Source organism: Corvus cornix, chromosome 2 (genome assembly GCF_000738735.6).
Source record: "Corvus cornix cornix isolate S_Up_H32 chromosome 2, ASM73873v5, whole genome shotgun sequence".
Classification (NCBI taxonomy): Eukaryota; Metazoa; Chordata; class Aves; order Passeriformes; family Corvidae; genus Corvus; species Corvus cornix.
The window spans coordinates 131,293,514-131,308,570 of NC_046333.1; the positions used below are offsets into that span (position 1 = coordinate 131,293,514).

The window sequence follows — 15,057 nt, forward strand, 5'->3', positions numbered from 1 at the left end:
CTCGGCTGCGCTCGGCTGCGCTCGGCGGGACGCGGCGCGGGCGGCCGGGCTGGTTCGAGCCGCGCCGCCCCGCGCAACCAGAGCTGCTCTGAGACGAGGGGAGAGAGGGGGCGAGATGGCGTCGTGCGTGGGGAGCCGGACCCTGAGCAAGGACGACGTAAACTACCGCCTGCACTTCCGCATGATCAACGAGCAGCAGGTGGAGGACATCACACTGGAGTTCTTCTACCGTCCGCACACCATCACCCTCCTCAGCTTCACCATCCTCAGCCTCATGGCCTTCGCCTTCACCAGGTACGCGGCCGCCGCGGGGAGCCGCAGCCCCGCCCCTGGGTGCCGGCAGCCCCGGGGCGCAGGGGGTTCCCGGGCAGGGAATGGGGGGCGGTCGGTGCCCGGCCCCGGGGCGAGCAGGGGCAGCGCGGCTCCTGCCGGGCCGTGCCGGGCCTGCGGGGCGCTCCCCGGGCGGGTGCTGCACCGCCGGGCGCCCCGCGCCCCCTGCTCGGCAGGCCCGTGGTGGAGAGCGGGCATCCTCCCCTCCTTTCCAGAGCGGTTTATCCCCACTGGGTTTCCCGAGAACTTGTTAATTCTTTTGAGGATCTCTGTTGAAGTCTCTACTAAAATGTGTGTTACAAGGAGTTGCCAAAAGTGGGCTTTATTAGGCTATCGAGCAGCCCCGCAGTAACATCACTCATGTAGATGATTTACCAGGTGTGCAGTGGACGGCAGTGACTGTTCTGTGGCATCACTTCTGTACCCCACACTGGCTGTGGCTAGTCTCAGGTTGGCTCAGGCGCTGGCACGGATGGGCTTTGCCACATCCTTTGCGCACCACACGAAAGGCTCTGTGGGCATCACCCCTGCAGTCATTCATGGCAGTACTGCTAGACATGGACAGGTTTTTCGGGAGCCTTACTGGAAAGCAAAGGGTATAGCAGTGCAGTCTGGGTATCTTGCATTTTTTTGAAGTTGTGCATACTTTTTATTGCCTCCTACTGGATGTGAAGATGATTGCATAATCATCCTTTAGATTAAATTGTGTGGTCTGTAGGCAGTGATTCCTGAGAGGTTTTGGCTAGGTAGTGCAGTATGTTTTAGGCTCATTTAAACTTTTGTGGCATTGTGTATACACAATCACGGATTTCAATGGTCCTGTGGCTTAAACTCTTATGGTGGTGAATTCTCCCCTTAAAAGTGACCTTAAAATGTTTCTTCATAACAACTCTCCATTTGATATAAGAAAAATCATTATTTGTCGCTAACCTGATACACAGTTCAGTGTGTAATCTTATATTTTATTCTAAGAATACAAATGTATAGTTTTCATCAGCTGTGAAATAATGGCCAAACCTGGCTGAAGTTGAGACAGGAGCATAAGGAAAAGTAAAACAGTGTAACTGCAAATGGTCTGAGGTATGCCTTTTCTTGTTTCTACATGTGTATGGCCCGAAGGAAGATACTTTCGGTGAGCACATCCCTTGTTCTGCTTGGATCCCTTCTAACTCTAAAATCAGAGACATATTTCTGTGCTCTGCTACAATGTTTAATTACAGACCTTTGCTACAAGTGCTCCTCATGCCCTCATTTCACTTGCCTGATCACTTTTCTCCCTGAAGGGCTAATTTAGGTCAAACTTGTGAGTCACTAAGAGATTCTCATCACTATGTCATTCTGAAGGATTAATGGTACTGGTTGCTCACCTTTGGGGAAGGAATTTTGCCATTAATTCTTTCAAGCAGAGGATGAGCCAAGAAGCAATTTTAGCACTATTGAGTCTTCTAGGCCCAAATAAAATTGCTTCACTTCTGAGATGTTTGTTTGGATTTTTCCAAGAGGATTGCTGGTTTGTCTTTCCATTTGTTTTGCTATCTCTCTAACTGACTTCTTCAGTTTCATTTTCTTCCCTCTATCTCTGTCTCACTTCCTGTGTTTAAATACCAGTTGACTTCTCTTTAACTCTTCTCTATTTCTCCTCAGGTTGTGGAAGGTACACTGATGTTACTTTCTCCCCTCTCTTCCTTCTGCTATTTTCAACTATTATAGGAGTTTCATAAATCTCCTGAATGATATCAGAGTGCTGCCTCTGTGCCTTATTTGGGGCACTATCCAAACCATATGCACTCTTTGAGAAACTGGGGAAGAGGAGATCTTCCCCACATGCTTTTACAATCTGTTCTCCCAGGTCTGGTCTTTCTGTTTCCATCAGCTTATGGCTTTGAGTCTACACTGACTGTTCATTTTTCCACTTCCTGGGCACAAGGCACTGTAGACTTCCCAGTACGGTGTCACAAGTGATTCTTTGCTTCCCCTGTGCTGTCAGTGGCTCTGTAGCTCTCGTGGTCAGTTTGTTGAGTGGGGGATTTTCTATGATAGATTCACGCTGATGTTGTGAAGTAAAATTTATTTTTTCAGGAACTTCACCATAGACAGAGGAAATGCTGTGTTCCTTAAAGTCTTTCTTGTCTCTTCTATAATTGTTTTGTCTCAGAAGTATGTGGAAGGTTCTGAGAAACTTAGAAAATGCTTTTCCCTTGTATGTAGCAAGCCATACATAACATGAAGTCCTCCTTAGGATCACTGAGTGTGGCTGATACTGTCTTTGATAAGGGTGATACTGAACTTCAGATAGCGGTAATCTTCAGGTATGATGATAATAATAATCTAGAACAAGAAATGTGTGTTTAATTTTTCTATGTTAAAGTGGGGAATAGAGGATATTCTGTTTAAAGCACATACTTCCAGTGCTTCTGACAATGGCTGCAGCTTCCTTGGTTTCCTGCTCAGTGAGCCAGACGCAGGCTCCTCTGCTTCCATCCTGCACCTTGGGGCAGAGATGTGGAGTGGCTTTGGCTTTCCCTGTCCTCTTCTACCCTAGATAGAGATATGTGGCCTTCTCTGAGCCCAGAGGCAACTAGCAGGAGTGAGTGCTGGAGGGGATATTTTGTGGGACACAATAGGACTGAGGAAAGTGACAGACTAGTGGCTTCTGGTGTGAAGGTGCAGGGGTTTGTAGAAGCAGGAGTAAGACCTATGAGAATGTAGGGCTTTTGCCTTCCATGTCCCTAGATTAATGGACTTGATTAAACTGGATTATTGTGTATCTAGGTTTGGTTGAGTTTATGGAAGACTTTTTTCTCCCTCTCCCACATTCCAAATTTAGTGTCCTAGGTTTTTTCCTTGATTGAGTATCCTCTTTCTTTTGTTTGTTTTTTTGTGTGTGATATAATAACTCACTAGTTGACGTTTTTGTGATCTAGTGCTCTGGAGAAGAACAGAAGAGGGATAAAGATTATGCAGTTATTATACACTTTTGTTTTTATTATTTCTTCTCTAAAAAGCCACAGAATTGAAAAATGCCTTTGTAAAGTGGGTTAAAATTGAGAGAATTTCCATCTATCCTCCCACATAAGCATTAGAAACATTGGTTTTGCTGCATGAATGCTTGTATTTCAAAATCAGAGTCAACGTTTCTGGGGCTAAGTGAGGAGATGATTTAGCACATTTTCTTGATTGCAGCTTGTTGTGATTGTATCTTTCCCTTTGGCATTCCCCAAAATAGTTTTTCCACATAAACACTATAATTCTTATACCAGCTAGTGCACAGCAGCAAGTTTCTTGGTCCCACCTGTTCTTACCTGCTTCTGGCAAGAAGATGAGGTATCTGTCCCGTGTGAAATGTATCTGCAAGCCAAATGCAAGCCTTGCCACTCACTTGGAATGAAATGCAGTTTAACACTGCAAACATCTTTGTTGATTTTGGGGGGAAGTGGTGCCAATGTGACTAAGACAGCTTTCCTGAAGCTGAGTAATACTCAGAATCCTGATATGCAAAGGTGAGGACCTTTCATCCCACCTGGTGCAGCAATTACGTGATGTGATCACAATGTCTTTCACTTCTTTCTTGGCTATGATGAATTGTTGTGATGAGACTGTAGTTATTTGTACTATCCAAAAAAAAAAAAAAAAGTCATCCTCTTGGTGGCAGCCATGACAGCACATTCCCGTGTGTTATTTGCATGTGTTAAAAGAGGGATGTGGTTTTGCTGTCTGAGCCATCAGAGCCGGAGGCTCTGGCTGGGAAGAGCACTGGATGGCATAAGGCTCTTGGGATTCCCAAGGGAGCCAGAGTTAAGCTCTGGGACTTGGGGTTTATAGCTGGTATAAACTGTCAGCATGTGCAGCATGGCTGCTGGAAAATGACTGGTAAAGCTGGACTCAGCTGGTTTTAAAAAAATGCTGTGGGGAGTCCCACAGGCCTGCAGAGAAACCATTCGTGTTTAATGCACTTTTTCCTTCCATACATTTAAACTAACACAGTGCTTAAATGCCTCACAGTGATGAAAGCCTGCTGTGGAGCTCTTAAGGTTCAGTTTTAAGGAAAAGAGAAATAATTTGGCTAAGTGAGAAATATTTTGTAACTGCAGCAAGTATCTTATGTGGAGAGCATTTAGGCTGTCATGGATTCTTTACTGAACCATCCAGAAATGTGACAGGTGCTCTGCCAGGAACAGCTTTATATCTTTAAAGTTGCTGGGAAGTTTTTTGTTCTTGTGTTGGGACTAAATAAAGAAATATACTTAAATGGATAAACTGATCCTAAGTACATGAAAACTATCCAGATGGTAAAACTTTGACTTCAGTTGTAGTGGTGATACATTATGAAATATTTGCTGTTTATACTACGATACTCTGAAGTTTGTTTCTGTTTGTATTATTATCCCAGAAGCTGTCTGCTGGTTAGAAGAGTTGGGTGAGGGTTATTTTGTTAATCTTGCTACCATATTCTACTTGCCTGAAAAGAAAGAGCTCTGTCAAGTTTGCCTTGGCATTCCAAACTGAATTCGTAGGTCTCTCTTCTGGCTATAATGTAACAGTAGCACAAATAATACCTGATATTATATTCAGAGCTTTGGCTTAATAGATCTAAAAGCAAATTGATATTTTTCCTTGGGTCTTTTAAGTTGTGCTGTCTCTGTTACAGATTCTAAGATGTATATTCATTATTTCTAAAGACTGATTGTGATCATTATTTTTTCCCTCATCTCAGGCATTTGGCATTGGGGATAGGCAAAGGGAAGTGAAAGGTTTTGCAAGTAGCACCAAAACAGCAGAGGGAAACCTAGGAATTGCATCCAGGATTCCAGAGGGTTTAGTTTAGGTCTGTTTGCTGTGCAAAAGTAATTTGATGATGTTTCTATAAACATTAAAGCAGGAAGATTTTTTTCACCGTATGTTAAATTTGGTCATTGCTTCTACACTGACTTCTAACAGTGCTAAATGGCTTGCATGTGTTTATTAAATATTTAACCCTCTTGTAAGAAAGGGACACCCAGAAGTGTAGTGTGAAAATCATTCAGTGCAATTACTATCTTGTTATATAATTAGCATGCATATTTCTTAGATTTAATTTCCATCTATTCTTTATTTAAATAATATATCTTGAGAGCCTTTGACTTCATTCTTATAATGTACTTCAACACTGTGTTGTCTGTCTCTTTAGGGATGATTCGGTACCAGAGGATAATATTTGGAGGGGTATCCTCTCTGTGATTTTCTTCTTTCTAATCATCAGTGTTCTAGCTTTTCCTAATGGTGAGTAAGGTTTACACAGCTTATACTTCATGTTTTTTAAATGTGAATTACTCTTTATTGCCACTATATTTACTTTGACTTTTATTTAAATACCAATTTTCAGGGTATTTTTTCTTTACTCTTTTGAATTGCTTTATATTAAGGAACAGTCTAAAATGGGTTGTAGTCATACTGAGCAGAGATAAGTGTTATTTATAGCTTATTATTTATAGTCTGTATTTAACAAGGAAGTTGAGTTCTCAAAATCAGTGTTCTATTTGCAGATGTGCAGTTGCAGCTCAGATTGCTAAGTAATGATGCTAACAGACCCTTAAATAATGTTTGAGGACTTTGCCTCAGTGTGTTTTAACAGAAGTGTAATTCTAAAAATTCTCAGACACAACACCTTACATAAAGCACCGTACCAGAAGATAGTGATAGAAAAAATGGTTTAAGTTGCATTACAATGTAAAACCACAGTTGCCCAGTAGAAGTTCAAGTTGGACAAAAGTTTTTGTAGTTATGTGAGGAGCAGAATGTGCAAAAATGTAAGAAAGTTCGTGTGTCACTTAATTCTGTGAAAGAAATGTTTCTACCTGATTTGTCTGTTTTAGTTTTTTAATTTTTACTTATTGCTGTCAGCAAAATCATGATTCTTTGCTCAAGTCTAAACTGTCTCACAATTGGCAGTGTTCAGGAAAAAACAGTAATTGTGTTCAGGACAGCTTTGTACTACAGAGTTGGGACATGTTTTTCCTATATGTTAAAAATCCTATATGCACACTTTTCACAAAGTGCTGCCTGAAAAACTGAATGCCAGAGAAAAACAAACTTTATGAAAGAGTGGCCTGCAGCATGTGCAGAAAATACTTGTTGAGCCATTTCTTGCTACCTAAATGTACGATTCATCTTTAGATGTTTTCCAGTTTCACCAGACTTACCTTCTCTGCTCTTCACTTCTCTGCTCTTCACGTTAGCTGAGAGGTTTTTAATCTAATAAATCAGTTTCATCACTGGCTCTAAAGTAAATAAAACTTGACACTGGTAAAGAGCATAGGTGTCTTCCTTCTTGTCAGCTATATATGATGTTCATTTTGGAAATTTCGGGAGGCCTGTTTGGTAACATTTCTTGTTGGTCTGAAGGCTAAGCACCATCTTTCTTTGTTAACACAGACAAATTTGTGTGGGATGTCTTAACTGGGAGCAAGCTGCAGTCTGGAAACCAGGTCAGGACATCCTCAGGTGACACCTGAGATGTGGTGTCAGCTGAACAAACAGCACGCTACTGTTCTGGAAATGACTCCATAAAAACAGTGAAAAATTGTGTTCATGTTACCAATTGGCAGTCTTCTTTTTCCACTCTGAAATCTGCTGTTCTTTTGTTTTTCAACAACGTAGAGCTCCAGCTTTTGGGTGTATTACATAGTTTGATGAAGAACTGATCCATGCTCATGCCAAGTACTCACATGAGACATACTCAAAAATAAATTTTGTGGTTCTTACTAACTGTTTTCTTTTTGTTTACTGTCTATAGGACCCTTTACGCGTCCTCACCCTGCTATATGGAGGATGGTTTTTGGTAAGTTTGTGTTTCTGACTTTTGCATTGATTTTGCAGGACCTGCCTTTTTAACTTTCTGATGAATGGAATTGTCATGAAACATAATTGTGCATCAAACTTGTGTGAATGTCACTTCCCTCCCACTTCTGAGCAGTTGCTTATAATCTATTCTTAGTAATGTTTGGGAATATTGTTGTAGTTCCTCTGTGTCAGGATGGTGTAAATGAAATCACCAAAAAGGGATCATTCATTCTGATACTCTGTTTTAATCCTGTTTTGTGCTTCCTAATCTCCTTCCCCCACACTTTTCCCTACTGTCATCTCTTCCAAGCCCAGCTTCTCCATATACTGTCTGACTTCTAAATCCAGTTGCGTAGGTGGTTTCTTTTCATTATTAGCAAAATATGCTATTACTTTATATGCTTATTAAATTGTATCATTGCATAGCATTACATTTATTAATATTCTTGACATGTATATATTCATATTCTTAACTTATTGCATTAAAAGTACTTGTAAATATCAGTTGCCTTCATGCTTTGAAAAATAATTCTGTTAGCCACAAAACTAACCAAGTGAAATCCTGCTCCTTAAACATCTGAATTACACAGCAAAAACATGAGGAATTTTATTTTCAAATAATTCAGGGTTCACAGAATATATGCTAGACTGCACATTTGATCATTTTTAGGCAGACTGAATGTTTCTCTCTCCTGCCACCTTATATCTAAAAATAAGTAGCTTCCCAAAGTAGCTGATTACTCATCTGTTGACAGTGAGAGGATACTGCTGATGAGACAGTATTTGTTAAACAAACCTGCTTCTTGGGAAGTTTGGGAAACACAGATCCTACTGCTCACTGCAAGTTTCAGCACATGTAAAGTAAAAGGTCATTCTCAATGTTGATACTGTCAGAGCTTGACCCCTGTACTTTTGGGAAAAGGCTGCATGCAAAATCAGGAGCAGCATTTTTCCCTGTGTAATTCCTCTTCTTCTGGCATGGTTCATTTAGCCGTGCTTCAGTTCTCAGGCCCCTTCGGTAGACGAAGGGCAAGACTGGTGTGTCCTCAACCTTTCCAGATGCACCCTGGCCTGCAGGCTGTGCTTCCTTTAGCAGGGTGACATTTGTTTCCCTTGTGTTTCTGCGACTGCAGAGGACCATATAGATATTTCCTTCTGAACAAAAGTTGCTTTCTAGCATGTGCTGGGGACTACCAACATGTGAGTCCTGGTTATAGCTTAAAATGCCTTTTTAGGACTGCTGTAATTTATCTTGGATGGCAGATCCTAAGTTTATTCACGTTAATCTTTCTGCTTTCCGTGACATTGCTGCAGGATACAAGTAAGCTTGAGGCTGTGGAAATAGTGGTTATACACCTCCTCCAAATGTGGTCTTGGATATCTGTGAACTTGTGAATAATGTAAAGATACGCTCCCAACAGCAGCTTCAGCTACCCACAGATCTGCACCTAGGACTCAACTTGTAACAAGTTTTTCTTTAAAAAAAAAAATTCATATTCAGACAGGGAGGAGAGAACTGGTACTCCCAAATGCAATAGTGTTTAATAATTTATAATGGTGTGAAAATAAATAATGATCATATTTATCTTTAAAAGGTTCAAGAAGCAAATTTTCCAGCTCACAAAAGTAACTCAGATATGCATTAGTGTATATTTATAATTATTGTATGTTGCCAGAGCAGCTCAGAATTTCCAGGTGGCATTATTAAGTTGATCTTTATATTGAAATCTGCATAAAGGCTTAGTGATTTGCGTTAGTGAGACCAAGAATACTTAAAGCAAAGGGACAGAGCTAATGCAATCCTGGATCCTAATGTATCTCTTACTGAAGAGCTTCCTGATCACAGCCTTGTACTACACATGTCTAAACTGATTAGACTGATTTTGTTTTGATTGGGTTCATGCAGTCGACCATGTATTATATCACTTGTCAGAGGAGGGGATATGAAGGGCTGAGTGCTCAGGCATTGCCATCTGACTGGTGTCTCTTCAGCTTTTCTGCATGTAGGTGCTGCATATAGGAATTCATTTGTAGAACAACTGTTTGAAAGCAGATTTTTGGACTCTGTGTTCCAAGCAGTTTTGTGAGTGAACATGATTTTAAAACTGAGTCTTTTTGCAGGTCTCAGTGTGCTCTATTTTCTGTTCCTGGTGTTCGTGCTCTTCCTTAACTTTGAGCAGGTAAAAGCAGTGATGTACTGGCTGGACCCTAATCTTCGATATGCCACAAGGGAAGCAGATATTATGGTATGTATCCATGCACTTCATTGTACATGCTTTAGGCATGTTTTACATGAGTAGGAAGGGATAAATCTGAATTTGCTGGCATGAGCAGTGCAAGTTTGTTCCTATACTTGACAGTTAACAAGTCCTTTGTGTCAACTACAATTTATTTACTTTGAAATCAGCTGATGTGAAAAACAGTCTTCTCAGTATTTTGGTTTTTGTAATGTAGATGTTTGGATGAGTGTGCAATATGATATATGTTTGCAGTGGGGTGGCTTTGGATTCCTTTTGGTAATATATATGAGCAGGGATACTGAAAACAGACTTAGCAAGGTAGTTTCTAAATGAAGCCTGTATGGTGTGTGTCCCAGATCAGGTTTTTTGATGCCACAATGCTGCAGTCAAAGAACTTTGGTCTTGCCTTGTTGCTCTGAGCTTAGTACATTACTGTCATGCTGTGGAGCTTGTGGAGCATGTGTATGTATGGAAACTGCAGGACTCTGCTCCCTTCCAGTCAGTCAGCTGAGCACTGATGCTGTTACCATTGGGAAATTATTTCCATAGACAATAATCTGGAGTGGCACAGAAAGCCAGGCTTGTTCTTTTGCTTACTGAGCAGCTTGCAAAGAGTTTTCCATACAAAGAACATTCCCCTTCAGGTGGGGACAGAAACACAGAGAGCTGAGGTTGTAAAAGGAGGCGTGGGAGAAGGGTGTGAGTTTTATAGGGAGGCAAACAGAACACTGTGTGAGCGGTTGGGCACCAAGCAGAAGAGGGTTACTGTATGGGGAGGAAATAGTTGCCAGTCTTGCCCTCCTCACTATTGCATCAAGTTACTCCTCACCACCTGACCAATATGCTCCCTGGATCTTGGGTTTGTGCATCTGTCCACCATGGTCACCTGTTGTATAGTGCTCTTATAGGGCTCATTCCTCATAAGTAGGGAAATTCAGTGGTTGTCTTTCACACGTGGCAATTTACTGCTTATGCAAACCAGTGCACAGCACCTTATCAGCAGTGGCTGCAAACTCCTGCCCTGTAGCACATGGGGGAATGGAAATCTTTACGGTGCAGTAAGCTTACATTAGTTGATTGGTAGTGAGAGCTGCGTGCAGCCTCCTTGCCTGGAAAACCCGATGCTTCAGGGAATGGACCTCAGCCTGTCAGCAGTACGTGTTGTGCAACTCCAGCATGAGGAGTAGGACGGTGACTTTGGGCTCTGCAGGAACCACCTGTGGTGGTGGAGAGGCATGGGAAGCCTGCCCTTAGGATGGGGGGAGGACATGTGGGTAAATGGAGCCCCAGCACAGGCATCAGTGGTGTTGCTGAGCAACAAAAGGGAGCTGAGACAAGGAATCTGTTGGTTTATCAGATTCACCTGGCTCTCCTGTCATTTAAATTAGAAATAGATTCTAACTAGAGGAGGACTAGTATTACTACTGGCACTGAACCACAGTACAGCAGATTCCCTGACTGTGGCAGTCAGTGGAAACTTGCCCTGGTCTGCTTTGCAATCCTGACATTGTCATTTAAAATTGGAGTAAAGTTTTGAAGCTCAGCTATAATGAAGGCCGCAGCTTGGTCGCTTGCACAGGACTGGCAAAGTTGCTTGGGTATAAACAAAAGTTCAACACATTTCCCTGTATGGCTGGCAGAACTGCATCTGGAAAGATAAAATAGAGAGGGAAAAGCCCCAGTAAAAATAAAATCAAAAAAGCAAGAGCTCTGGAAAAAAACTTACTTTTGGAGTAGCCTCATTGTGTTCACTGATCATAGGTATGGTGGTGTAGCAAGGAGCCAGCACCTTCTGTTGTGCATTCCATGCTTCTTGTGCTGGCAAATGAGCCAGTTTCAGTTCTCTTGGTGCACTAAAGCTGCAGGTTTGCCATCCTTAGAACAGGCGGTGCACCTTTCTCTGACCAGCAGCACAGGCGTGCTGGAGAAAGCACCAGCAGTAAGGGTTACTTATAGTAGCTTATATAACCTCTATCATCCCGTAGTGGGACTTATCTGTCTGCTGATAGAAGATTTTGTGTGAAATTGTGCGTTTTTCTCTTCATGATTTAAATCTTTCTCTGCTATCTCCTTTTCAACGTGATCAGTGTTCATTGGTGCAGGATTAGCAATAGTTGTGGCCTGAAGGACAATTCTTGGTTCAATAGCACTGAGCAGTGCTGCGTTGTCACCTGCAGGTGGCAATGTGTATTTTAGGAGGATTGAAGAGCAGAGATTTTTTTAAAATGTGTGTTTCCTGTTAGCAATAGTTCAGTTTGTGTTCAGTGACAAGACAGAACCCCACAGTTGCAGCCTCCTGCTGGCATACAAATTCTTTTTCTTGTTGGGCAGTGATTTCTAGCACTTGCTATGCAACATGTTAAGAGAACCCAATTCCTTTGTCATTGTTGACTAGAATATTAATTAATATTCTTAAGGAATCTGCTGCTCATCTGTGACAAAACAGTTGCAAGTTCCCTTTGATTTTTTCCTAATTTTTTTTTTCAGTCCAGGCCTGTGACTGAACTTCCTTGATATGAATGGGTTCTGGGAAATTGCTTTCATGAAGAAAATAAGACACAAAAGATACTCAAGTAAACACTGGCATGAGTAACATTACATCAGAAACTGGGGAGGATTAGCCACTGATGAGCCACATCTGAATACCAGACAGCATGAATGTGGGGAAAGGTGGTTTCAAATCGAACTCGAAAGAAAGGCAAATAAGTATTTTCTGGAGTATTGTTTGCTGGTTTTATTGTTATTATTTTTGTTGCTTCTCTGTTACTTACATGCTTCTTCAGGCACCAAGGTCTATTCTATTTCCCTTTAAATTAGAGCTGTACCATGGTGGCACTGAGTCTTAATACTGGAATTTTTCTGCCAGAGTTTAGAAGGATAAGAACATGAAATAATGCTAATTTTAATACACTTATAATTCCAGGCTTGTTGCACTGAATAGAAAGATGTTTCTTCTTTCTGAAGTTGTGTGTCGATGGAGTAATTTTGTTGTGGGTTTTTTATTTTCATGACAGGAGTATGCAGTGAACTGTCATGTTATCACCTGGGAGAGAATCCTCAGCCACTTTGATATATTTGCTTTTGGACATTTCTGGGGCTGGGCTATGAAGGCTTTGCTGATCCGCAGCTATGGGCTGTGCTGGACTATTAGCATCACCTGGGAACTCACTGAGGTACGCCCCTCTTTTGTCTTAATTATCAGCAAAGATACAAGATGTGAATTGTTCTTGGGGGAAGCGTGACTGTTACTAGAAGGATGACTCTCTACTTCTCAGTATAGATTTACATTTTAAGTCTTATAAACCAGATGCTGAGTAATTGATGCAGTTGAATTAGCAGACAGTAGCAAGCTGGGTTTTAGGTAAGTGATTTATTACTGCTTGAATAGAAGGGAAGTCTACGCCAGCCTATTTGTGCCATTCATAATTTATTTTTCTGCTGTTATGGGGATCATGCTACATTTTCTACTTCACATATTTCCTGATTCAGAGCAACTGTTCTCCTTTTTCACCTTGCAGTATCTGTGATCTACTGTCATGGTCCCTTTAGCTCACATACAACAATATCACACATTGTGTACAGTCATGCATTACGTACAAGTGAAATGGAGCTGAGGGATTTTCTTGATGTAAACACCTGAACTTAGTCTTTAAAATCAGTTTTCTGTAAAGCTTGCTGTCTTGAGAATGCTTGGCTTATCTGACAAAGCATTTCTAATTCAGAGACGTAGATAAGAATGTATTCGTCTAAAATTAAACTTTTGGGTTTGAAAATCCTGGTGCCATGAGTTCCTCTTCAAAACATGTTTTTGTTCTGTGGCATTGACGGATACTGTGCTGCTTAAGATTGCTTAAGATAGGGATTTCACAAGTACCCAGTTGCAAAAAACACCTTAGCTAGTTATTGTACTCATTTTTTCCCTCTGCAAAAGAATATATTTGGATTTGTTTCACTCATACTCTTCCTGTTCATCTCACAACCCTTGTCTTCAATTTGACACAGCATCAGGTGTCTAATATTCCCCTTGTTGAAAGGCAGATTACTGGAACAGACAACATGTTGGACAATGTTCAACATACAGATATGTTATCACCACTCAAATGGATTTTTGATGAATTAGATAATTCAGGAGAGTAATTAGAAACCTCCAGAAGTTATCAGGGCCGTTACACAGGGATTGAGCTGAGCAGCTTCTATTCACATTAATGGATTTCAGCCACCTCCATGTTCCGAAATGGGAAACTTGGCTCATGCGCCATACTGTTGGATTAAAGTTGGGATGCAGGCAGATCTTGGTCTCTCATTCCGAGGAAGCAGCTAGAGAACCTTAGAGACTGTCAGGCAAACACCTGTGCTCTGGGTTTTGCTGCCTTTTTGTCTGTAACTTCTGGTGTCTTTGCTTGGATCTGACTGACATTTGTAGGCTATCGCCCCTCTCAGGTTAAATTAATTAGAAAGATGAAAAGGAAACTTTAACAGGATAATGAACAACACTGTATCCCTCGCGTCTTGAAGAGAAATTCAAATTTTCTTTTTTGAAAAGGTTGACATTCACATAGCTTAGTCAAAGAAAAACAAGTGGGTTTAGTACACTTTTGCAAGAGTTTTCAAAGGAATTGTCATTGCCAGCATTAGTCACTGTAATGTACTGTAAATGGGCCAGCATTCATTCTTGTTGTATACAGAAAATATTCTTGTTCCTTTTCTCAAATCTGATTTTTTCAATACTTCATGCTTACATCTCTTAACAAAAGATGCTTTATTACAAAATCATACCAATAATCTTCCACAGCCTCAGTGTATGTACATTAACTGACAAAAATTGTACTGTTTTTCTGGAGATACATTTTTTAGTTTGCTGTGTGTTTTGTTAATTATCTCCTTGAGTATTGCAGAGGGACTGCTTAACACATGGCTACCTAGATTTCCTGTCCATAGGTAATTTTTCCAGTCTATTTTTTGGATTGCAGTGTTTTTTCTCATAGAAAAAGAGAATTATTTTTTCTTAAAGGAGAAAGAGAGGCACTGAATACATTTCTAGCTCTGGGTAAAATATGTTTATATCTTGCCTTAACTTCAGCTAGTTGTTCTCCTCACTCCATCAGTAGAGTGGAATGTCCTCTTAAATTCTTGAGCCATTCTGTATCAAGTATAGCAGCAAAGCTTGCTGAAATGTTGTCTGAAATGTTGTTGAACTTTTAATCTTTTTGCGTTCACTAAGTTTTCTGAAAATAATAAATGAAAGAGTTTTGAAATAGAAAATCTTAAATCCTGAGCACCACCATGCTTTAGTACTGACAGCTGTTACAAATGCATCCATTTTACTTGCTGCATCTTGTTGCTGGTTTGGAAAACATACTGCTTAAAACTATTTAGCAAAAATGAAACAAAGATTCTCTTCATTTTATTTTTTTTAAGCACAAACCACCTTATTTCCTCCAAGAAACTCAGTAGTTCTGCTTGTTTCATACATTTCTATTAATGTATGGTGTATCATCTTTGAGAGGCCAACAGCTGATGATACCCTTATATACAGCATAGCCTCAACAAAAAACAGTGAGAAGGAAACTTCTGATGTCTTTCGTGGTTCTGTCCAAGGCCTTCTGAAGTTAATGGGAGGATGTCCATCAAATTTCAGTGGCTGTGGCTCACGTCCTTGAAGTATGCT

At 40.9% G+C, this 15,057-nt stretch overlaps 1 protein-coding gene across 2 annotated transcripts in view; it reads left to right on the forward strand.

Annotated features, from left to right (window-relative positions):
- The first annotated feature begins 6 nt into the window (after positions 1-6).
- PTDSS1 (phosphatidylserine synthase 1) overlaps positions 7-15,057 on the forward strand; it is a 28,193-nt gene continuing 13,142 nt past the window's right edge. For both annotated transcript variants that reach the window (XM_010404951.3, XM_010404952.3), the window contains exons 1-5: positions 7-294; positions 5,498-5,589; positions 7,103-7,147; positions 9,271-9,395; positions 12,404-12,562. In XM_010404951.3, coding sequence (XP_010403253.1) covers positions 116-294; positions 5,498-5,589; positions 7,103-7,147; positions 9,271-9,395; positions 12,404-12,562 — 600 coding nt within the window. In that variant the 5' untranslated portion in view covers positions 7-115. The remainder of the gene's footprint in view (positions 295-5,497; positions 5,590-7,102; positions 7,148-9,270; positions 9,396-12,403; positions 12,563-15,057) is intronic.